Source organism: Microchirus variegatus (assembly GCF_963457635.1).
Source record: "Microchirus variegatus genome assembly, chromosome: 4".
NCBI lineage: Eukaryota > Metazoa > Chordata > Actinopteri > Pleuronectiformes > Soleidae > Microchirus > Microchirus variegatus.
The window spans coordinates 36,136,491-36,160,542 of record NC_139805.1 but is presented as its reverse complement, the minus strand read 5'-3'; the positions used below and the strand labels follow the sequence as shown (position 1 = coordinate 36,160,542).

General features: G+C 39.9%; 1 protein-coding gene across 1 annotated transcript in view; it reads left to right on the top strand.

Annotated features, from left to right (window-relative positions):
• nfia (nuclear factor I/A) overlaps positions 1-24,052 on the top strand; it is a 131,665-nt gene that overhangs the window by 83,345 nt on the left and 24,268 nt on the right. The window contains exons 3-4 of the mRNA XM_083888642.1: positions 14,132-14,197; positions 15,271-15,345. Coding sequence (XP_083744768.1) covers positions 14,132-14,197; positions 15,271-15,345 — 141 coding nt within the window. The remainder of the gene's footprint in view (positions 1-14,131; positions 14,198-15,270; positions 15,346-24,052) is intronic.

The window sequence follows — 24,052 nt, the reverse complement described above, 5'->3', positions numbered from 1 at the left end:
CACGGTGCGCAAAAGGAACGGTGCGCTATAGAAACGGTACGCAAATGTACGGTACTCAAAAGGAAAGGTACGCAAATGCACGGTGCGCAAAAGGAATGGTGCGCTATAGAAACGGTACGCAAATGAACGGTACTCAAAAGGAAAGGTACGCAAATGCACGGTGCGCAAAAGGAACGGTGCGCTATAGAAACGGTACGCAAATGTACGGTACTCAAAAGGAAAGGTGCGCAAATGCACGGTGCGCAAAAGGAATGGTGCGCTATAGAAACAGTACGCAAAAGGAAAGGTACGCAAACACGTACGCAGAAGGAACGGTACGCAAATCCAAGGGACACAAAAGGAACTGTTCGCAAAAGGAAAGGTACGCAAACACGTACACAAAAGGAATGGTACGCAAATGTACGGTGTGCAAAAGGAACGGTACACTATAGGAATGGTCCGAAATGCAAGGGACGCAAACACACGGTATGCAAACGCACGATTCGCAAAAGGAACGATACGCAAACATGGTATGTAAAATGAACGGTACTCAGACACAGTACACAAAAGAACGTAAGTCGACGGTACGCAAAAGGAACAGTACACAAAAGGAAAGGTACACAAATGCACGGTGCGCAAAAGGAATGGTGCGCTATAGAAACGGTACGCAAATGTACGGTACTCAAAAGGAAAGGTACGCAAATGCACGGTGCGCAAAAGGAATGGTGCGCTATAGAAACGGTACGCAAAAGGAAACGCAAACACGTACGCAGAAGGAACGGTCAGCAAATCCAAGGGACACAAAAGGAACTGTTCGCAAAAGGAAAGGTACGCAAACACGTACACAAAAGGAATGGTACGCAAATGTACGGTGTGCAAAAGGAACGGTACACTATAGGAATGGTCCGAAATGCAAGGGACGCAAACACACGGTATGCAAACGCACGATTCGCAAAAGGAACGATACGCAAACATGGTATGTAAAATGAACGGTACTCAAACACAGTACACAAAAGTACATAAGTCGACGGTACGCAAAAGGAACAGTACACAAATGCACGGTTCGCAAAAGGAACGGTGCGCTATAGAAACGGTACGCAAATGTACGGTACTCAAAAGGAAAGGTACGCAAACACGTACGCAGAAGGAACGGTACGCAAATCCAAGGGACACAAAAGGAACGGTACGCAAAAGGAAAGGTCTCGCAAACAGGTACGCAGAAGGAATGGTACGCAAATGCACGGGTACGCAAACACAACACAGAAGCGCATGGTTACAATATAACTTTTCTCCAATAATCGTTTGTTCCATAAAACATAAGAAAATGTTGAAAAATGTCCAGGTTTTGATGCAAAAAACCAAACAAACAAAAGCTGAAAATGTTGACATTCAGAGTTGGGATTATTGGTCTCTTTGAAAGGAGCCGGATCCTGAGGAGTTGTTTCCGTTTGAAAAGAGTCGTTCAAAAGACTCGGCTCGTTCTTATATTCCGTTATCAGGTGCAGACGTTGTATTTTTAAAGAGTATTTAGAGAACTTTAATGTGTTTTTTATTTAATCCAAAGGTTGATGTGAAACAGGAGCATCTTCATGTTTCAGGATTATCTTTATTTCAGATGAAAACCTTGAGATTAGGAGACAAAAACACAGATTATTACACTGTGGAATAAACGTCTTTATAACTTTTACGTTTAGTTTACAGAAACATGAAAGAATGAGACGACAAACGTCTTCTCTTTAAGTTGAACTTAAACGACTCTCTCTCTCCAGATGAAGACGACGATGACGTGACAAACACTGATTCATTTATTTGACTCGGTGAATAAATTCACGTGTTCTTTCCTTCGTCTATTAATAGTAAAGAGGACGAGGAGAGGATTATCTTCATCATCATCATCATCATCATCATCCTCGTCTGTTTGATGTGATTCCACCGCTCTGTGTGTGTGTGTGTGTGTGTGTGTGTGTGTGTGTGTGTGTGTGTGTCTCTTTCTTCATGGTTGTCTTTGGAGGCGTCAGATGAAGACAAAGACAAATTAAAACCACAGAGACTTCGTCTTCTTCTTCGTCTTCTTCTTCTGTGGTTTTTTGTTGAACGTCCCGAGGCTGCAGACGTGTGTGTGTGTGTGTGCGTGCGTGCGTGCGTGTGTTTAAACTGCTCGTTTCCAGTTTTCAGAGGGAAAAAATAAAAGTCGGAAATACGTTTATCGACGATGGGCCTGACCCCCCCCCCCCCCCCGTTCTCATCCCCTGCTGCAGCTGAGCATTCTGGGAGTTTTTCAAACAGGATAAAAGACACATTTTTCTATTTTTTTTCGTCTTCGTCTTCATCTTCTTCACTTCGTCTTCTTCATGATCTCAGTGTGTGTGTGTGTGTGTGTGTGTGTGTGTGTGTGTGTGTTTATGTCTTAGTGAGGACATTTTGTCTTGGCCTCGCAACTTTAAAGGTCTTCAGACCTGTTTTTAGGGTAAGTTGTGTGCGTGTGTCCTCACTAAGACATGCAAACGGGTTTGTGTGTGTGTGTGTGTGTGTGTGTGTGTGTGTGTGTGTTTGTTTTCATACAGCGGCTACATTTCGACACACACCCGTGTCTGTGTGTGTGTGTGACAGCTGTGTAGCGAGGTCTCGATCCTCTACCATATGTTCACACACACACACACACACACACTGGTTTCCATGACTTCCGAGGACCTTGCATTGACTGACATTCATTCCCTGAAGATTCACTTTAATCTTAACCATAACTCGTACTGACCTAATCCTAATCCTAATCCTTACATTGTAGTCATTTAAATTATGGGGACATAAATCATGTCAGGTGTAGGTCCCCACAACATAAGGAATACCAGCTAAACACACACACACACACACACACACACAGTGTGTTTTCCTGAGGTGTTTCTAAAGTTAATCTGATGGATTATCTGTGAATCGATCACTCAAAACCATCGATTGACTGAATAGTTAAAGCAGCTGATCTCACTGTGTGTGTGTGTGTGCGTGCGTGCGTGCGTGCGTGCGTGCGTGCGTGCGTGCGTGCGTGCGTGTGTGCGCACACACAGTGAAGGAATGAATGTAGTGTGTGTAGATTATGGTGAAATAACCACAGATTAAGCACTGCAGTGTGTGTGTGTGTGTGTGTGTGTGTGTGTGTGTGTGTGTGTGTGTGTGTCAGTCAGTGTTCTGGCCTCTGATTGGTCGATCTCAGTCGGACAGTGAGCTCTGACCGGAGCAGCAGCTCGGAGACTAATCAATGATTTATCAGTATTGATCAACATGCAGACGAGAGAGGACGGAAGGAAGCGAGGGAGGAAGGAAGCAAGGAAAGAGGGAGAGGACGCTGTCGTGGACAAAGGATGAATAAAAGATGTGTGAAGGGAAAAAAGTGAATGGAGATAAAAGAGAAAATATAAGAGAGAGAGAGAGTTATGGGCGAAAAAAGACGAGAGCAAGGAAAGAGATGGATGGAAGGAAGGAGTCGAGGAGCTGAGATTTAGAGAGGAGGAGACGAGGAAAGGAAGGAAGGAGGGAGGGAAGGAAACAACCTTCAGGACGAAGTAAAGGAAAAAGGAGGAAGAGATATAGGAAGAAGGATGGAGAGGGAAGAGGGGAGGACGTGACGACGCAGAGGAAGTGTAGGTGGATGAAGACGCGTGTGTGTGTGTGTGTGTGTGTGTGTGTGTGTGTGTGTGTGTGTGTGTTGTCCATTAGAGAGCTATAATTATGCTAAGTGAGGCAGGGCATCCGATCAATACGGCAATTCATCAATCAGATCCCTCCCACAAAACACACACACACACTATCTCAATTTGACCAAAGTCCAAATGTAACCACTGACCACACACACACACACACACACACACACACACACACACACATATACAGTATAACTTATAATAAGAAAGCCTCAGACACAGCTGCTGCAGTGCATTATGGGAATCTGAGCCTTATTATTTCCCCTCTAAATCAAATTGTCTTCTTTAATTTGACTTTGGTCGATGTTTGCTACGTTGAAAGTTAAAAAACGATCAACAAAACGTCCTTATTGATCTTTTTTGTCGATTGATTGATAAAATAATCTTTCGTGTTGCTGTTGTGTTGCTTCGTTGATCAGTTCTTGTGTTTTATTTCACTCTCTGAGGACGTTTTTCACTCATTAACAACTCTCTTTTCACTCTCGATGACACAAACTCTGTGTTTAACACACAGTTTAATTTAAATTTAAAGATAAGTCAGACTTTACTGCACTTTGTAGGGTTTTAAATGAAAATAAACCCTTTAAAATGACACTATTAACAAATCACAAAGGCGGTAGATAGAGTCCATAGTTAGCTAGCTAGCATATATAGATAGAAAGATAGGAAATAGTTAGCTCACTAGCTTGCTAAGATGAAAGATAGATGAAATATTGTGTAAGCTTGTTTATATTTCCTGTTGCTAGTTAGCATAGATAGACAAATAGTACTTAATTAATCCCAAAAAACTGGGATTCTTATTGTGTTAGCTAGTTTATTTCCGTGTTGCCAGTTAGCATAGATGGATCAACTAGCATAAATGGATTGATGTAGTCAATTAATAAAAACAAAAACTGATCAAAAAACTGTGGCTATATTTGTGTTAGCTAGTTTATTTTTGTGTTGCTAGCTAGCATAGATAGACCAATAGCACTTAATTAATCCAAAAAAACTGGGATTATTATTTTGTTAGCTATTTTTTTTCCTGTGTTGCTAGTTAGCATACTGTAGATACATTAACTAGCATAAATGGGTTGACGTGCTCAATCAAACAAACTGATCCAAAAACTTTGGCTATATTTGTGTTTGCTAGTTTATTTTTTTATTTTTTTGCTAGTTAGCATAGATAGATAGATAGATAGATAGTTTGTTTTTTGTGTTGCTAGTTAGCATAGATAGACTAAGAGACGTAATTGATTCAAAAACTTTGGCTATATTTGTGTTGCTAGTTAGCATAGATAGATAGATAGATAGATAGATAGATAGATAGATAGATAGATAGATAGATAGATAGATAGATAGATAGATAGATAGATAGATAGATAGATAGATTTGTGTAAGATTGTGTGTTTGTGTTGCTACTTAGCATAGAGAGACTAAGAGACGTGATTGATCAAAACACTTTGGCTATATTTGTGTTAGCTAGTTCATTTTTATGTTGCTAGCTAGCATGCGTACGACAGGTAGCAGTAGGAGACTCCTGCTTTTTATCATATTTTTTAAAATCTATGACTTAAAAAAATATATATTTTACAACTCAAAGTGAGGCGATAATGAAACGCTAACAACATGAAACATTTCAGAAAAAGTGTGTTTCAGTGTAAACTTGAGATGAAGCCTCTTCATCATCATCATCATCACTAAACATCTTTCAAACGACTCTTTGTACGGAAGACGAGTCGATGGCGTCTTTGAAAACGCGTTTTTCCCGCTCTTTCATCGTGTTTCACTGCTCTGCTGTGATACGAGACTGAGCGCAGAGAGGTCAGAGGTCAGAGGTTTCACTCTGTGTGTAAACCGTAAACGTATGGACCGCACTTCCTTCTTCTTCTTCTTCTTCTTCTTCTTCTTCTTATTGGACGGTTTCCAGATGAGGGTCAGAGCAGAGTCGGGCCGAGCGAGCGGCCGGCTGCGTGGAAATGGGTTTGTAAGGTTCCTGGAAGGTTTTTGTAGGGTTTAGGGACGGCTTTGTGTGTGTGTGTGTGTGTGTGTATTTGTGTTTACGTGTGTGTGTGTGTGTTTACGTGTGTGTGTGTGATGGCTGGTAGTGGCATCGGGCCTCTTTTGTTCTGGCAGAAGGTGGCGAATGGCAGCCGCTCAAAGAAAACAGACAGAAGCTTCAAAATGGTTGCCAACGCTTTAAGATGGCTGCCAGAGAGAGAGAGAGAGAGAGAGAGAGAGAGGGCAACGAGACACCATGGTCGAGGGATGGGTATCAGTGTGTGTGTGCGCGTGCATGAGCGTGCATGTGCGTGTGCGCGTTTGACAGAAAATGTTAAAAGTGTGGGTTTACGATCAAAAAAATGTGAAACAAAATCTGTGTGAAAGTGTCTACACACGCGTGTGTGCGTGCGCGCGCGTGTGTGTGTGCGTGCGTGTGTGTGTGTCAGTTGGCAGCAGCTCCTTGGCAGTGGCGGATGGTTGGGCGTCCAACAATGGAGACGGCTAACAGGATTCTCTCTCTCTCTCTTTCTCTATTTTAAACACCGCGTTGCAGCGTTTTTTGGCAGCGACGTCTCGCCGACACACACACACACACACACACACACGAACACACACAGACACACACACACGTGGCTTTGTGTCTGCGGCGTCGTCTGCTTCTGCTTTTATTTTATAAAACAAATAAAAACACACACAGTGTTTTACTCTGATGTCACAGGATCAGTGTGTGTGTGTGCGTGTGCGTGTGTGTGAGCTTCTACAAAATGGCGTCCAGTGCGTCGACATCAAAATGGAGGCCGTGTCGTCGTTGTCGTCGTCGCTGTGCGAGGGAAAAAAAAAAAACGACGACAACAAACCGACGTGTTGTCGGTTTGTTTGTTGTGACTCGACAGAAGCAAAACTTGGCTTTTATTTTGGCGAGGCGCAGTGTGTGTGTGTGTGTGTGTGTGTGTGTGTGTGTGTGTGTGTGTGTGTGTGTGTGTGTGTGTGTGTGTGTGTGTGTGTGTGTGTGTGTGTGTCTGGCGTTGGCGGCCGTGCTCCCGTGCCAGGGTTCACGATGCCAGAGCTGCCCTGGAAACACAAAACAAACGCACCCTCCACCCTTTTTTAACCACTTTTATTCTTCTTTATATTCTATTTTGTCTCAGGTGATGTTTTATTTTGACACATTTACACGTTTTAAATATGAGGGAAAAACAGCATTAAAATGAGGAAGTGCTTTATATTTAATCACAAGGATCATTATTCTGTAGGAAATAAAGACAATATTTGCCACAAAATGTAGTTTTAATCGAATAAATTAAACACACGCAGGAAAAAGAGGAAGTGAAAAAAATATTCAGTTATTTAAAGTGATATAAATAATAAAATTAATAAAAAAGAATATAATAATAAAATGTCCAGGTGCTTGAAACAAACACACCTCCGTCCTTGCACTCATTGATTAAAGGTTCATTCAGTAAATTCAAAGAAAAAGTTCCTTTAAAAATGTAATAAATTAATAATAAATTAAAGATAAATTAAATAAAATGGAACAAATAAATGTGTTTTTTCGTTAATCAACGACGTCGTCTTCTAACCCTATGCATCGATATTGGTGTGTGTGTGTGTGTGTGTGTGTGTGTGTGTGTGTGTGTGTGTGTGTGTGTGTGTGTGTGTGTGTGTGTGTGTGTGTGTGTGTGTGTGCAGCAGAATATGAATAAGGTAATTTATTCTGAGATGAAGTGTGTGTGTGTGTGTGTGTGTGTGATTTGTGGCCTTTATAAAAATGAATGCATACATCTGCTCATTTCATTAAAGGCTGAATCGGAGCATGTTGCTGCTCGGATCAATAACTGTGTGTGTGTGTGTGTGTGTGTGTGTGTGTGTGTGTGTGTGTGTGTGTGTGTGTGTGTGTGTGTGTGTGTGTGTGTGTGTGTGTGTGTGTGTGTGTGTGTGTGTGTGTGTGTGTGTGTGTGTGTGTGTGTGTGTGTTCACCTCCCTCTAATCAAACAGATCCGATGTCTCGTCTTCATACAGAATGTTTAAGATGTGTGTGAAGACTCTCTCTCTCCCGTACAGACACACACACACACACACACACACAGTGTCTGATCATAATCTGTGAGATTATTGTTGTCTGAATTCATAAAATCAGTGATTTTACTTTTCTTTAACTCAACCACTGTTTTTTACCTGTTTTTTTACATTTGTAAATATACACACTTATGTACTTATATACAGATAAGATATGATGACATAAAGTAAGATAAGGTAAGATAATGTTAAATAAGATGAGGTTAAATAAGATAAGGTAAAGTAAGATAAGGTAGAGTAAGATAAGGTAAAGTAAGGTAAGGTAGAGTAAGATAAGGTAAAGTAAGATAAGGTAGAGTAAGATAAGGTAAAGTAAGATAAGGTAAAGTAAGATGAGGTAAAGTAAGATAAGGTAGAGTAAGATAAGGTAAAGTAAGATAAGGTAAAGTAAGATGAGGTTAAGTAAGATAAGGTAGAGTAAGATAAGGTAAAGTAAGGTAAGGTAGAGTAAGATAAGGTAAAGTAAGATAAGGTAAAGTAAGATAAGGTAAAGTAAGATAAGGTAGAGTAAGATAAGGTAAAGTAAGATAAGGTAAAGTAAGATAAGGTAAAGTAAGATAAGGTAAAGTAAGATAAGGTAGAGTAAGATAAGGTAAAGTAAGGTAAGGTAGAGTAAGATAAGGTAAAGTAAGATAAGGTAAAGTAAGATGAGGTAAAGTAAGATAAGGTAAAGTAAGGTAAGATAAAGTAAAATAAGATGAGGTAAAGTAAGATGAGGTAAAGTAAGATAAGGCAAAGTAAGATAAGGTAAAGTAAGGTAAAGTAAGGTAAAATAAGATGAGGTAAAGTAAGGTAAAGTAAGGTAAGGTAGAGTAAGATAAGGTAAAGTAAGGAAGGGTAAGATAAGGTAAAGTAAGATGAGGTAAAGTAAGATAAGGTAAAGTAAGGTATGGTAAGATAAGGTAAAGTAAGGTGAGGTAAAGTAAGATAAGGTAAAGTAAGGTAAGATAAAGTAAGGTAAAGTAAGATAAGATTAAGTAAGGTAAAGTAAGATGAGGTAAAGTAAAGTAAGATAAGGTAAGATAAAGTAAGGTAAAGTAAGATAAGATTAAGTAAGGTTAAGTAAGATGAGGTAAAGTAAGGTAAGGTAAAGTAAGATAAGATAAAGTAAGGTAATGTAAAGTAAAGTAAGGTAAAGTAAGATAAGGTAAAGTAAGATGAGGTAAAGTAAGATAAAGTAAAGTAAGATAAGGTAAAGTAAGGTTAAGTAAGATAAGATGAGGTAAAGTAAGATAAGGTGAGGTTAATTAAGATAAAGTAAAATAAGATGATGTAAATTAAGGTAAAGTAAGGTAAAGATAAGTTAAGTTGTACCTTTGTTGACCCTCAGCTAAAATGTTTTTTTTAGAAAGAAAGTAAAAAAGAGAAAGTTGAACAAAAACAAAGCGACAGTGAAGAATAAGAAAAGCAATAAAAGAATAATAATAACAACAATAAAGGAGAATAAATGTAATAGTGTAACAATAATATAACACAACGTGTCACACACTGACTGTGAGTAAGTGGCTCATAAAAAACAACAAATATCCCTTTAATGACGCACAAGTTAAAGTAAAGTAAAGAATAAAGAATGTGAAGAGGGCACTGAAAATCTGCCGTACATACGTATGTACGTATGTATGCAGGAGAATCAGTGTCACAAGAACATTTACACACACACACTTTCTCTATTCTGCCTGTTTTTGGGAATCACCCTCGACTTCACCCCCCCCCCCCCTTCACTTTCTAAGAAAAGCAACAGTTCATGAAAAGAGAGAGAGAGAGAGGGGTGAGCGACCTCCAGGGACACAGAGTTTGACTTTCCCACAGAGAGAGAGAGAGAGAGAGAGAGAGAGAGACCTCTGCCCTCCCTTCTTCTCTCTCAATATAATTTTTGACTGACAAAATAAAAGCACACAGAGCAGCTGTGTTTGTCTCTACTTGGAGGCTTTTATTTTGAAGTTGCTATGGGTTTTTTTTTTTCTCTCTCCCACAAATAGAAACGTGAGAAACTTTTACTTTTTTATTTTAGGGAGTTCTTTTTTTTTTAAGTATCTTGTAGACGTTTTATTTTGAAGTTGTAAAAGGGAGCATGAGAAAAATAAAAGCACACAGAGCAGCTGTGTTTGTCTCTACATGGTGGCTTTTATTTTGAAGTTGCTGTTAGAAACATGAGAAACTTTAACTTTTTTATTTTAGGGAGTTTTTCTTAAAAACAAACAAACAAACAAAACATATATTGTAGAAGTTTTATTTTGAAGTTATAAAAGGAAGCTTTTCAAAATAAAATCACAGCAACTACTTAGTGATATCAGTATTACGGAGGCTTTTATTTTGGAGTCACCATCATGGAGTCATGAGAAACTTTTCATCGTTTTACTTTGAAGCCTGACTCGGCCAGAGTCATCACATTATATACTGTATTTCAAAATAAAATCACAGCAACATCTTAGTGGTATCAGTATTGCGGAGGCTTTTATTTTGGAGTCATGAGAAACTTTTATTTTTTTTATTGTAAACATAATTAGAGTGAACTGCATTTCAAAATAAAGCAGCAGCAACTTTCTTTTTAACATTTGAAGCCCGGTGAGAGGTGTCATTATAACCTTTGTCTTATCTGTAGACTTTTATTTTGAAAGACCGGTGCCGAAATAGACGGATATATTTTTGGACCTTTAATTTGAAGGCGGTGTTTACTGCTGCTCCGTGTGATTGTTTGTCCTGCTGTGCACAGAAGGCTTTTATTTTGTTGTCTTGTGCACCTTCTGCGCCCACAGTTGTGTGTGTGAGGGTTTTTTAAAAAAAATTTTTTTTGGGGGGGGGGGGTTTGCAGAAGGCCTGGTCTGCTCCCACGCCTCATTAGCATATTTAATTAACCTGGGGGGGGGCGCCGTCTGAATGAATGAGGGGTGGTGGTGGTGGTGGTCGTGGGGGGGGCAGTGTGTGAAAGTGCCCTCCAACACACACCCATGAGCCCCCAGCAGCAGCAGACACCCCCCCCCCCCCCCCCCCCGGTTGCCGTGGTTGCGGCCTGATGCTCTTTGTTTTAAGCTGCTGAAGCGAAGAGTCTCAGTGAACAGCATGCAAAACAAGGCTGATAAATGCTGCACTTTGTCTCTGTGTGTGTGTGCGCGCGTGTGTGTGTGTGTGTGTGTGTGTGTGTGTGTGCGTGTGTCCGTGTGTCCTTCAGTACAAACTGTTTAAGTTTTTAAAAAATGCACGACGCCGGTGTAACAAACCGCACATTTGAACGTTTAAAGTGACGTAAAGACGATGTGGAATCTCCTGAATCCCCGATTATTGGATTAACCCAACCTCATAATCCCGTCCAGACCTGGTCCTGACTGTTCCCAGGTTCCTCAGTCCAGTTCTTCTAGACCAAGATACTGAAATTTGACATTTTTTAATCAATTATTACGTATTAATCAGCCCATTATCTACATATGTGACCCAGTCATTCACGAATTGTCCAGCAGAGGGCGCTGTGAGCAGGACAATGATATCATGTTGTTTTGAGGCGACGGTGGACGAAACAAATCAGTCTGGTTCAACTCCATAAACGGTGAATAAATGCACACACATTGGCAGACTCGGGTGTTAGCTTAGCTGTTAGCTTGAACGCTAGCTAACAGCTAAAGACTATCGAGGTCAAGTTTTGTGATATTTGCGCACCCTGACGCAGGAAATGCCGTATATTGAAGCATCGAATGAATGAATTTGATATTTAATTTTCAAAATAAAAGTCAATTTTTAAACCCAGCCCTCGTTTTAACTTAATTTTGTCATCCAAAAGTTTATTTATTTATTTATTTTTAGCTGTCAGTGACCTCATTAGATGGGAAAAATTGAATATTTGTGCAATGTATGAACCAAAAACATAAAAAAAATCTGCATCAATTATCAGCATCAGACGTAGAATAACCCCGGTATCGGTCGACCTGTGGTCGTAATCTGAGATTAAAAGTAGTAAAAAGAGCGGTTGTTTTTAGGGATTAAAGTGCAGAAAAACACATGACGGTGATGGAGTGTGTGAGATTTATTGTCATTTTATCAGTTTGATTTTTGTTTTTAAAAAGTCAAATAAAATGTCATGTATGTGTGTGGCACAAATTCACAGCCTAATCTGCTGATTTGAGGCTCTAATTTCAGCTCTGATTGTCAATAATAACCCTGAAAACATTCAACAAAGGTGGTGTTTTTAGCGTGTTTGTGGGAGATTGTTCGGCGCGTTCGTGGAAACTCGACAACACCGACGACGGTTTGATAATTACATTTGATCATAATTAAAAAGTTTCAACGTTAGCGGACGTTTCCAATAAAAAAAAAAAATAAAAAAAAAAAAGCCGACCTGACTCAGTTCCATCCATCTCAGTCGGGTCCTGAGTCATGGCCCCGGCAGCCCGGGCTCCAGGGGGATGATGGGTAATATTTCTTCCACTCCCCCGCCTGCTTTATCTGCAGCGCGGCCGATCGATGCTCCTGAAGCCGCTAAATCATTCGCAGGAGCGGAGCTGCAGCGGAGCAGCAGCAGCAGAGAGCATGCTGGGAAAACGCACACACACACACACTCTAAATGGTGATGGTGCTTTGCTGATTAGATAATCAACAGGGAGGAAGATAATGTTAATGCTGTGCCGTGCCTGGGTTTACCAATAGAGAACTGTGCTAACAAGCTAATGCTAGCGACCTGACTTGTAAACGAAGACGCTTGTAATATATGTATATATAATATATATTGAGCACAATAAGATGTTACAGTCAATGTTGCTGACTTCATTTATCAGTGGTAGTCATGTTAGCATCAGGCTAGCATGACTCGCTCGTAAAATAAAAATACCACAATTGTCGTAAAAATAAATAATGTACATCTATAGAAGCTAAGTATGCTACACATGAGCCCGTGCTGTTACAATAATATCTGCTGAGGGAGTCATGTTAGCATCGAGCTAATATCGTATCGCTAATTGTCCTCTAAAATGGCTGTAGATTAGTAATCAGGCTGTTAAAAACACAAAAATTATAATTTCATTTCACCTTGGTTCTAAGCGTATAACTATGGTGCATTAGCATGCTGTGCTAGTGACGTGCTACGGCTGAGCGTGTCTAGCGCTGCCCACTCTGCTCTGTCACATTAATAAAAAAAATACACAGACTCTGAACGTCATAAAAACTAATAATGTGCATCATGTCACAGGATGTCATGTTAGCATCAGGCTAACTTTTTTTTCCGAAAGTGTCTGCAGATTAGGAAACAGGCTGTTGAAAACACTCAAAAGGTTTTGCTAGCTTCCTAGCACTGTTTCACGTTGGTTCTGTTTATAACTGTGATGCATTAGCATGCTATGCTAGTGACATGCTATGGCTGAGCGTGTTGAACTCTGCCCACTCTGCTTTGTCACAATAAAAGGAAAATACACAGACTCTGAACGTCACCAAAACTAATAATGTGCGTCATATGTCACAGGGAGTCATGTTAGCATCAGGCTAACGTCTTATTTTTTTTCCACTGACTCATTGTCCTCTAAAGTGTCTTTAGTTTAGGAAACAGTTCTGTTAAAAACGCTCAAAAGGTTTCGCTAGCTTCCTAGCATCGTTTCACGTTTGTTCTATGTTTAGAACTGTGATGTATTAGCATGCAGCGCTAGTAACATGCTACAGCTAAGTGTGTCTAGCCTCGTCACCAGCACAATATCCAACAAATAATGATTTTTATTATATTTTAATAGTTTTCTGATGACATTTCTGTCAAAAACATGCATCAATGTGTATTTGTAAGTGGTTCTACTGAAATCCTGGCGCTTTTCAAGAGTTTATACGGCGTAAAAGTGTATATTCCGAGGTCTCAAACCTAGCTATGACCAATGTCTGTATGTGTGTGTGTGTGTGTGTGTGTGTGTGTGTGTGTGTGTCTGATAGTAAAGAGAGGGGATGTTCGACTACAGAGTGAATGACTCACACAGGTTAAACACTGAGGTGTGTGTGTGTGTGTGTGTAGCAGTACAGTGAGTGTACACACACACACACACACACACACACAGAGTGTGCAGGTGAAACCAGAGTCTTGTGGTATGAAGATCAATACAAACACAGTGTAATAATAATAATAGTAGTTGTAGTAAAGGTGTGTGTGAGTGTGTGTGAGAGTGTGTGTGTGTGATTGTGTTACACTCTGCTTTATTTCTTCAATGTTTGAACAGTTTCCAAACAAACATTATCCTCAAAATGTGTCAAAAGTCCTGTGTGTGTTCCAGGTTTTACTCACGTTGTGGGGACATAAATCTGTTTGCACACTCACATTTTGGGGACTTGTCCTCCTTATGGGGACAAAAATCACACTTAAGGTTAAAGACAGTAGAAGTTATTGTTGTTGTTATTATGAAGTAACTCTTCCTCATCTTCTTCTTCCTCTTTTTCTCCAGAGTCTTCTCAGTCAGACAGTCCTAACCAGGCCAGTGATTCTGACATCAAGGAGCAGCCAGAGAACGGTAAGAGACACATACACACACACACACACACACACATTGTAAATGATAATAATAGTAGTACTTTAATACTACCAGTGTACTGTGGTCAGTCGTATCCTTGTAGTAGTATTCACCACGTAGCATTAGCTACTCCTGTACAGTGGAGCAGTAAACCGTGGTCAACAACGATAGCTTCATCAGCTAGCATGACATCACACCGTTCATAAAATCCCTTAAGTTTCACCTTAACTTGCTGTTTATCTGGATGCTAACGTTAGCGCTGTGACAAACTTTACTACTTTACGTGCTTTTATTGTCACGTGTCAGTGTTTCCCTGGAGTTGAAGCTGTATACAAGCACCAGGGGGCAGTATACGTACGAGTGTCAGATACTGTGTATATATATATATATATATATTCAGTTTATCAGGCTCTGTGATATAATTGTTAATCTATTAATCCGGATTTAAAGAGCGTAGAAGCAGCAGTGGTGTTGTTAAATGAGAGAGAGAGAGTTATTTTCCTGCCAAAATGGCGGCGTAAACAAAGACGGACATGGCGGCAGTTACGTACCGTACCTTGTGAGATTATACGTCCACTTTGATATTCACTCTCTGATTATTTTGGGGTTTTTTTCCCACAACTTTGAAAGTGACATTTGAAAGAATACATAAAGAATTTGTGTAACTGGCTACAGTTCCACTGTATGCTAACGCTAGCCCGGCGCTAAAGGAGCTAACGCAGCTAACTGATAAACGGTGCCTGGACTCCAGTGCCGTGGAAACGTAAATGTAAATGAGGTCACGCGCATCTTTTTCCGGTCAGTCGTCACGGAAAAGCGTCACGCGCTAACGTTGACGCCGTTAACGTGTGTTAGCGTTGACGCCGTTAGCGCGTTGACGTGCCCAGCACTAGTTCTTTGATAACTGTGACACAAAAGTCTTAAAGTCCAAACACTGGGTTCCTTGCTGTGACACAACCGGGACCCTCTTGCTGTGAGGCAACAATGCTAACCGCTAAACCACCGCGCCGCCCGCTGTGTCATAACGACCTCCTCTCTCGCTCTCTCTCTTTCTCTCTCTATCTCTCTCTCAGGTCACTTAGGCTTCCAGGACAGTTTCGTGACACCAGGAGTCTTCACTGTGGCCGAGCTAGTACGAGTCTCACAGAGTAAGTCCACCTGTCTGTCTGTCTGTCTGTCTGTCTGTCTGTCTGTCTGTCTGTCTGTCTGTCTGTCTGTCTGTCTCTCTGTCTGTCTGTCTGTCTCTCTGTCTGTCTGTCTGTCAGTGATTGGATTGCAGATGTGTCATTGATAGTGGATCTAATGTGATTCATCCAGACAAAACCAGACGCTGCTCTTCTTAATCAACTCACTCACTCACACACACACACACACACACTCACACACACACACGCTTGTTCTGCACCCTCTGTGAAGACCCTCATAGAAAACCCACTTCTAACCCTAAAACCAGGTCTTGATCCAGTTAAAGTTGTGTTGACAGTCATGGTCCACACAGCTCATTGAAGACACTGCAGCACAGAAATGTCCTCGTCAATCTGTCCTGTGATTCTGAGTCACAGACCACAGTCTGTATGTTCTCTGCAACAAGTAAAAGTACTTTGATGTCAGTGTTGAAGTAATCTACCACAAGAGTACTGACGATAACGGGACAAAAACTGGACAAAAACAGGACAATAACGTGACAAAAAATTTACAAAAACTGGACAATAATGGGACAAAAACTGGACAAAAACGGGACAATTATGGGACAAATATGGACAATAAGGGGGCAAAAACTGGACAATAACGTGACAAAAAATTGACAAAAACTGGACAGTAACGGGATAAAAACTGGACAATAAGGGGTCAAAAAATTGACAATAACAAAACAATAATGGGACAAAAATTGGACATAAACTGGACAATAAGGGGACAAAAACAGGACAATTATGGGACAAATATGGACAATAACGGGACAAAAACTGGACAATAGGTGGAATTTTTTTTTAATAAAAACTGGACAATAACGGGACAAAACATTGACAAAGACGAGACAATAACGGGACAAAAACTGGACAATAAGGGGACAAAACATTTAAAATAACAAGACAATAATGGGACAAAAATTGGACAATAACAGGACAATAACGGGACTAATATGGACAATAATGGGACAAAATCTGGACAATAACGGGACAATAACTGGGACAAAAACTGGACAAAAACTGGGACAAAAACTGGGCAAAAACTGGACAATAACTGGACAATAATGGGACAAAAACGGGACAACAAATTAACAAAAACTGGACAATAACGGGACAAAAACTGGACAATAACTGGACAATAACTGGGACAAAAGCTGGACAATAACTGGGACAAAAACTGGACAATAACTGGGACAAAAACTGGACAATAACTGGGACAAAAACTGGACAATAACGGGACAAAAACTGGACAAAAACTGGACAATAACTGGGACAAAAACTGGACAATAACTGGGACAAAAACTGGACAATAAATGGGACAAAAACTGGACAATAACTGGGACAAAAACTGGACAATAACTGGACAATAATGGGACAAAATGGCACAAAAAATTGACAAAAATGGGACAACAAATTGACAAAAACTGGACAATAACGGGACAAAAATTTACAAAAGATTTAACAATAAGGGGACAAAACTGGACAATAACATGAATATATTTGATGATTGATGACATCACTCTTCAGCTGTTCCAGCTGCTTTAAGGATAAGGAAGTGTCAGGGGGAGGAGGAGGAGGGGGCGGGGCTTGTGTGATAGACAGAAGGGACAGGAGAGAGAGAGAGAGAGAGAGAAAGAGAGAGAGAGAGGGCGAGGGCGAGGGACAAACGTGACCTTTAAAAAGTGCCGACACACAGAGAGAGAGAGAGAGAGAGAGAGAGAGAGAGAGTGACAGAGAGCGCAGTGAGATCTATATGAGTCTGTCGATCGCCCACCGCTAACAATAGCCAATGTAAAGTGCCTGTCAGCACACACACACACACACACACACACACACACACACACACACACACACGGAGCCTTGATCAAAGAGTCATTGATCACACACACACACACCTGCTTGATCAGATGCACGCCACTGCGCCGAAAAATGCAATCTCACACACTCACTTAATCTCACACACGCACACACACACACACACACACACACACACACTGAAGTATCTGAATGACACTAAACTGCAGCTCTCTGCACCAAGTACTTGTACTAACAAGTACCATAGTCTCCATCACATTAAAGTACAAATACCTCAGCGTTGAAGTACTCTATCACATTAAAGGTCTGATACCACGACGTTAAAGTACTGTAGTGGTGCTAAAGTACTGCGTTTCCATGTAAAAGTACTGCATTCAGCGACGGAGTGTGTTGTTGGAGCAGATGAGAGTTCAAGTTTCCTCCTCATTTAATATTTAATATTTAATAAAATTACAGCAAAGTATCGAGTAATAAATGTGTCTGCGCTGCACCACACACACACACACACACTACAACACAACACAGACACACACACCCTTTCTCTTCTGTGTGTGTGTGTGTGTGTGTGTGTGTGTGTGTGTGTATTGTACTGGTCAGCAGATTTGCAGCGATTCAGCTCTGGAAAAATCACTTATAGATTACAGTGTAGGAGAGTCTCGTGTGTGTGTGTGTGTGTGTGTGTGTGTGTGTGTGTGTGTGTGTGTGTGTGTGTGTGTGTGTGTGTGTGTGTGTGTGTGTGTTGCACAGGTTTGTGTTTACTCAGCTTTATCGTTTTGTCTATACATTTTTTGCAAAATAACAAAAAGTATCTTGTTACACACAGAGTAACAGCCATAACATACACCTGTATATACATATATACACTGTATATACATTATACATAGATACACATATATGTATATATATACATATATATATACGTATATATGTATTATTATGGGTATTATCGTTTTAAAAGTACCCGTAAAACGTCAAAACGTTTAAAAATCCAAAGCAGCTAAAGAGATGCATTCAAAGAACCTCGTAAACTTCAATCACCTCCTCAAACGTAATGTAAAAATGTGATAAAAATAATCGATTTTTAACTTTTAAAAGGACTAATGTATAAAAAAAATGTTCTTCTTCATCTGAATCTTCTTAAATTGATTGAAGTTTCCTTGTTTTAAGAGAAAGAAACTTTGTTTCAGTAAAGTTTGCTCGGCTGGAATCTTTAAAGTAGTTTTTTTGTAAATTTTAGTCACATTCAGACTTTAAATGTCCCTCAAAATGAGGAAAACTCCATAAAATTGTTCAGATTGAGGTTCTTAAACAAATAATCAGGCGTAAACTGTGAAAAATAGATTTTCAAGACGGTAAAAAACACTTTAAAAAATTTGCCCAAAAGGTCAAAGTTAGCAGTAGAAATATCTCATTTTATTATGACAGTGGAACAAGATTTTCTTTAATTTTTTTAAGAATAAAAAAGTGTGCATGACCTTTAAACTGCTGGAATAGATCTATATATGTACTGTATAAATACTGTATAGATCTATATATCATTGCAAAAACAGCCCCAGTTGATTTAAATGTCCTTGTTTTAAGAGAAATAAATCTGTTGATGGCAAAACTAAACTTTACTTGGCTGGAATTCTTCAAATGTACAACAAACCAGATAAAAGTTGGACAATATTTAAGTTCTTAAACAAGCGACGGTGGTGTACGATATTATTAAAGTTTTAAAATCGCAGCGTTTTTCAAACACAGATTTGTAACAGTAAGTCCCGTTACTTTCCACACTTTAAAAAATATCACAATTTGTCGTCATAAGATTTGACGTAAATTATAAGCTCTAATTTCTTAACGAGGCAAAAATGTGTAATATTTTTTTTTTCCTTTTAAAAATTTTATTATTATTAATTTTCCGACAAATTTCACAGAAATTAGCCTGATTTGACTTTTAGCTGCTACACACACACACACACACACACACACAGACACACACACACACACTGAGGTGAAGGGGAGGTGAAGGATTTAGGGTGTGTGTGTTGGGGGGGTACTGACTGGACACACACTTACACACACACACACACACACACAGTGGGTGACCTTGGTGTTGCGCAGCCATTACACAATTCAGTGGCGAACGAATCGAATCTCTGTCTGTCGATCAATATCCTATTAAAGCGGCACAAAGAGAGAGAGAGAGAGAGAGAGAGACTATAGGTTAGTGCAGCAGGTCTGTATCAAATGTAATTGGTCAGTTCAGTACATTTGTACAGACTGGATTCTGACTTCTCCTCAATCATCCCTCGTTCTTTCCTCTCTCTCTCTCTCTCTCTCCATCTGTTCGTCCACTTCCTGTTTTTACGACACAGTCTTTATTTCTCTGCAGGTGAACTTTGACTTCTTTCCGAGCGTCGTCGTCTTCGTCTTACTTTTTTTAATGTCCTCTGTCCAGATTCCATCCTTTTGTAAAGCAACACTGCAGGTATTCCATTAAATCTGCAATAATTCCACCTTTAAAAAACCTGAAGGAAGATGCATTCAAGGAACCTCGTAAAAATTCAAAAAACCAAAAAGTATCTCGGAATGACTTGAAATTTACCATCAACATAGTCGGCATCGCCCTGAACAAGGATCTGTTGAAAATATTTGCAAATCTCTTAAGTAATAATTTTAATGAATTTTTGAAATTCGGGAAATGATCCATTTACCCTGATGCACTTTGAAATTAAGATGACTTTCTTTTCGAAAATAAAAAATATCTCGGAATGACTTGAAATTTACCATCATAATAGTCGGCATCGCTCTGAACAAGGATCCGTTGAAAATATTTGCAAACCTCTTAAGGAATAATTTTAATGAATTTTTGAAATTCAGGAAATTGTCCATTTACCCTGATGCACTTTGAAATTAAGTTGACTTTCTTTTCGAAAATAAAAAGTATCTCGGAATGACTTGAAATTTACCATCATAATAGTCGGCATCGCCCTGAACAAGGATCCGTTGAAAATATTTGCAAACCTCTTAAGGAATAATTTTAATGAATTTTTTAAATTCGGGAAAGGATCCATTCGCCCTGATGCAGTTAAGTTAATATAAAGTGATGTCATGTGACCTCTGTTAGAGAAATAATGACGGACACTTTTTATTGGTTCTGGCGTTTAATAGAGCGATCGATTTATCCGTTAAGTTTAAAGGAGAAGAATCAATTAACATGTGATTCATTCATTCGTTCGTTCGTTCGTTCACTGCTTCATCTGAGGTCACGTGTTCATCTGCACAGACGCTCTCTCCTTCAGCCACTTTGATGTTTATAGACACTTGTAACATGCTCAATCTGCCACACACACACACACACACACACACACACACACACACACACACACACACACACACACACACACACACACACACACACAGTGATGCATGGCTGGAGTGCCAGCAGTGCACCTTGGCACAATCTCGCACACACACACACACACACACACACACACACACACACACACACACACACACACACACACACACAGTGTCAGTAAAGATGATATTAGACTCAAGGATTTAAAGGATTAAGTTGATATGATGGCACACACACACACACACACACACACACACACACAAAGTACACACTCAGACACACACACATACCTAGAGAGAACACACACACACACACACACACACACACACACAAAGATAAGAAGGCAGTTGACCCACTTGGCACCTTCTCGTACCTTCATCCTGAGGCGCACACACACACACACAGGTTCACACAGCGACCCTTCTGAGGACTTCTGCATTGACGTCCCATTCATTTAACTCGAACAATAACCACAGTTCAAATTCAGAAAATAAGCCTCATTAGGACCAGGTTTTGGTCTCCATGACGACTACAGGTCCTGATACGGGTGACAGAAAAAAAGGTCCTGATGAGGCAACAAATACAAGAACACACACACACACACACACACACACACACACACACACACAGAGGGATGAAAAAGATGGATAAAGCTGCAGGCTTGTATGGTTGAGACTCAAACGTCCCTCCTTCCTTCTGCCCTCTGTCGCCCCTGGCAACACACACACACACACACGCGCACACACACACACGCACTCACACACACACACACACACACACACCTGGTGGCGTGCCAACACCATATGGGCACCGCAACACAAACGGCGCAGGGATGTGCATTCATTTTAATAATAAATAATAATAATAACAACAATAATACTGAATTAGTCACGAGGATCTTCATCATCATCATCATCATCATCTTCATCACAATAAAACATTAAAATCACGAGTGACTAATTTAATCATAGATGAGCTTTAGTTTTATTAATACTAATAAACTACTTTGTTACGTTTAAATACACATTAACAGGAGTGAAGGCCAATTACACCTGAACAAGCTGCTTCCTCTTTGACGTCTGTGTTAGCTGTTAGCGCCCCCTACAGCTATTTTTAGATTTTTTTATTTTTTTTTGCACAATATCTCCAACTTTCTGCTGCGACAGGAGGGTGAAAAAAAACGTGTTCATTTCACTACAGAAGAGATTAAATGACCTCATGTTGGGCTAATTGAAAAACGTGTACATATATATATATATATATATATGTATATATATATATATATATCGGCCTAAATAATCCCCATATATCGGCAAAAAGTCCAATAACAGTTGAAAAAGTTAAAAACTTTTGTTAAAAGTGATACTTTTAGAGTTAAAGTACAAGTATGTGACCAGAAAATGACTTTGTTAGAAGTTTAAGTCACTATTTTTTTACAATATTACTCACGTTAAAGTACTATAAATACATTCATAAATGCAGACCATAATACTAACTCTTCTTCTGGTTATATTTGGTCGTATCAAAGAGACTTTTAGAGGAAATGTAGTGGAGTAAAAGTACAAGGAATTGAATTTTGGTTCATTCAAACAAAAGTAAGTGAGTCGTCTGCATATACTGTGACTTTACATTATACTGTATTGGGAAACGGAGTGTGTTAATTTGTGTAATAAAACATGGATTTCTGCTCTGGTGCGTAGATTATCGTATTCATGCGAGTAAAGGTCGACGATATATATCACCAAATCTGCATATTTTGCCACGCCCCCTAATCTAATCTGTGTTTTTTTAAGCCCAAACAGAGCATTCGGAAACAAAGGTTGTACCGATGATGTTTTTTTTGTTTTTTTGATTTTGATGCGTGTCTCACTTTATCTGGAATAGTGTCTGGAATAATAATCTGGAATAGTGATTGGAATAATAATCTGGAATAGTGTCTGGAATAATAATCTGGAATAGTGTCTGGAATAATAATCTGGAATAGTGATTGGAATAATAATCTGGAATAGTGTCTGGAATAATAATCTGGAATAGTGATTGGAATAATAATCTGGAATAGTGTCTGGAATAATAATCTGGAATAGTGATTGGAATAATAATCTGGAATAGTGTCTGGAATAATAATCTGGAATAGTGATTGGAATAATAATCTGGAATAGTGTCTGGAATAATAATCTGGAATAGTGATTGGAATAATAATCTGGAATAGTGTCTTGAATAATAATCTGGAATAGTGATTGGAATAATAATCTGGAATAGTGATTGGAATAATAATCTGGAAAAGAGTCTGGAATAATAATCTGGAATAGTGATTGAATAATGTCTGGAATAGTGTCTGGAATAATAATCTGGAATAGTGATTGGAATAATAATCTGGAATAGTGATTGAATACTGTCTGGACTAGTGTCTGGAATAATAATCTGGAATAGTGATTGGAATAATAATCTGGAATAGTGTCTTGAATAATAATCTGGAATAATGTCTGTAATTGTGTCTGGAATTGTGTCTGAAAAACTAATTTGGAATAGTGTCTGGAACAATGTCTGGAATACTAATCTGGAATAGTTCCTGGAACAATAATCTAGAATAGATTGATGCGGGTTTCACTTTACGTATGAATCCACATTTACTGATGACAAAATATACTGTTGTTACACACACACACACACACACACACACTGAGGTCGTACATCTTGTATAGTCTTGTAGAGGATGTACAAAGTTACTCATCTTAACTGTGTAGTCCTTGGGGGAACGTGTGTGTGTGTGTGTGTGTGTGTGTGTGTGTGTGTGTGTGTGTGTGTGTGTGTGTGTGTGTGTGTGTGTGTGTGTGTGTGTGCGTGTGTGTGTGTGCGTGTGTGTGTGTGTGTGTGTGTGTCCAGGACTATCTCTGCAGGGCAGAATGAAGGAGAAAGAGAGAGAGAGAGGGAGAGAGGACGGAAGTGCTGAGCTCAGCAGAAAACTACCCACCAGGTCCTGTCAGTCCTCCCTCTCCTCCTCCTCCTCCTCCTCCTCCTCCTCCTTTCATCCCATCACGCCATCATGCTCTCTGTCAATAAAGCGATGAAGAGGAGGGAGGGATGGAGGGATGGATGGATGGAGGGGTGGTGCAGGGCGGGGGTGCAGGGCCAGACGGATGTCCGGGGCTTGAAGCTGATTGCTGCCTTTGTTCAGCAAGGATTTTCAAATTGAAGCGTTTGACAACAAAGAGTCGACTCTTCCTCTCCTCCACTCGCTCACTCTCTCCTCCTCTCTTCCTCTCGCTCCCTCCTTTCATAGTGAAAGCCCTCGCAGGCCTTTGTGGATGAGCTGCTCTCCCCTGAGAGGAGAGTGAGATGGAGGGTAAATGGCAGAAGATGGACAGATCACACAGGCAAAGAAAGTGAGAAGAACACGCGTTTTTCTTTGTTTGTGCGCGACTCGTCGTGCGGCGACGAAAAAAAAAAAAAAACGTCAACGCTGCGACGAACTCCACCCTCGCTAATGTTTGACCTGTAGATATGCAAATG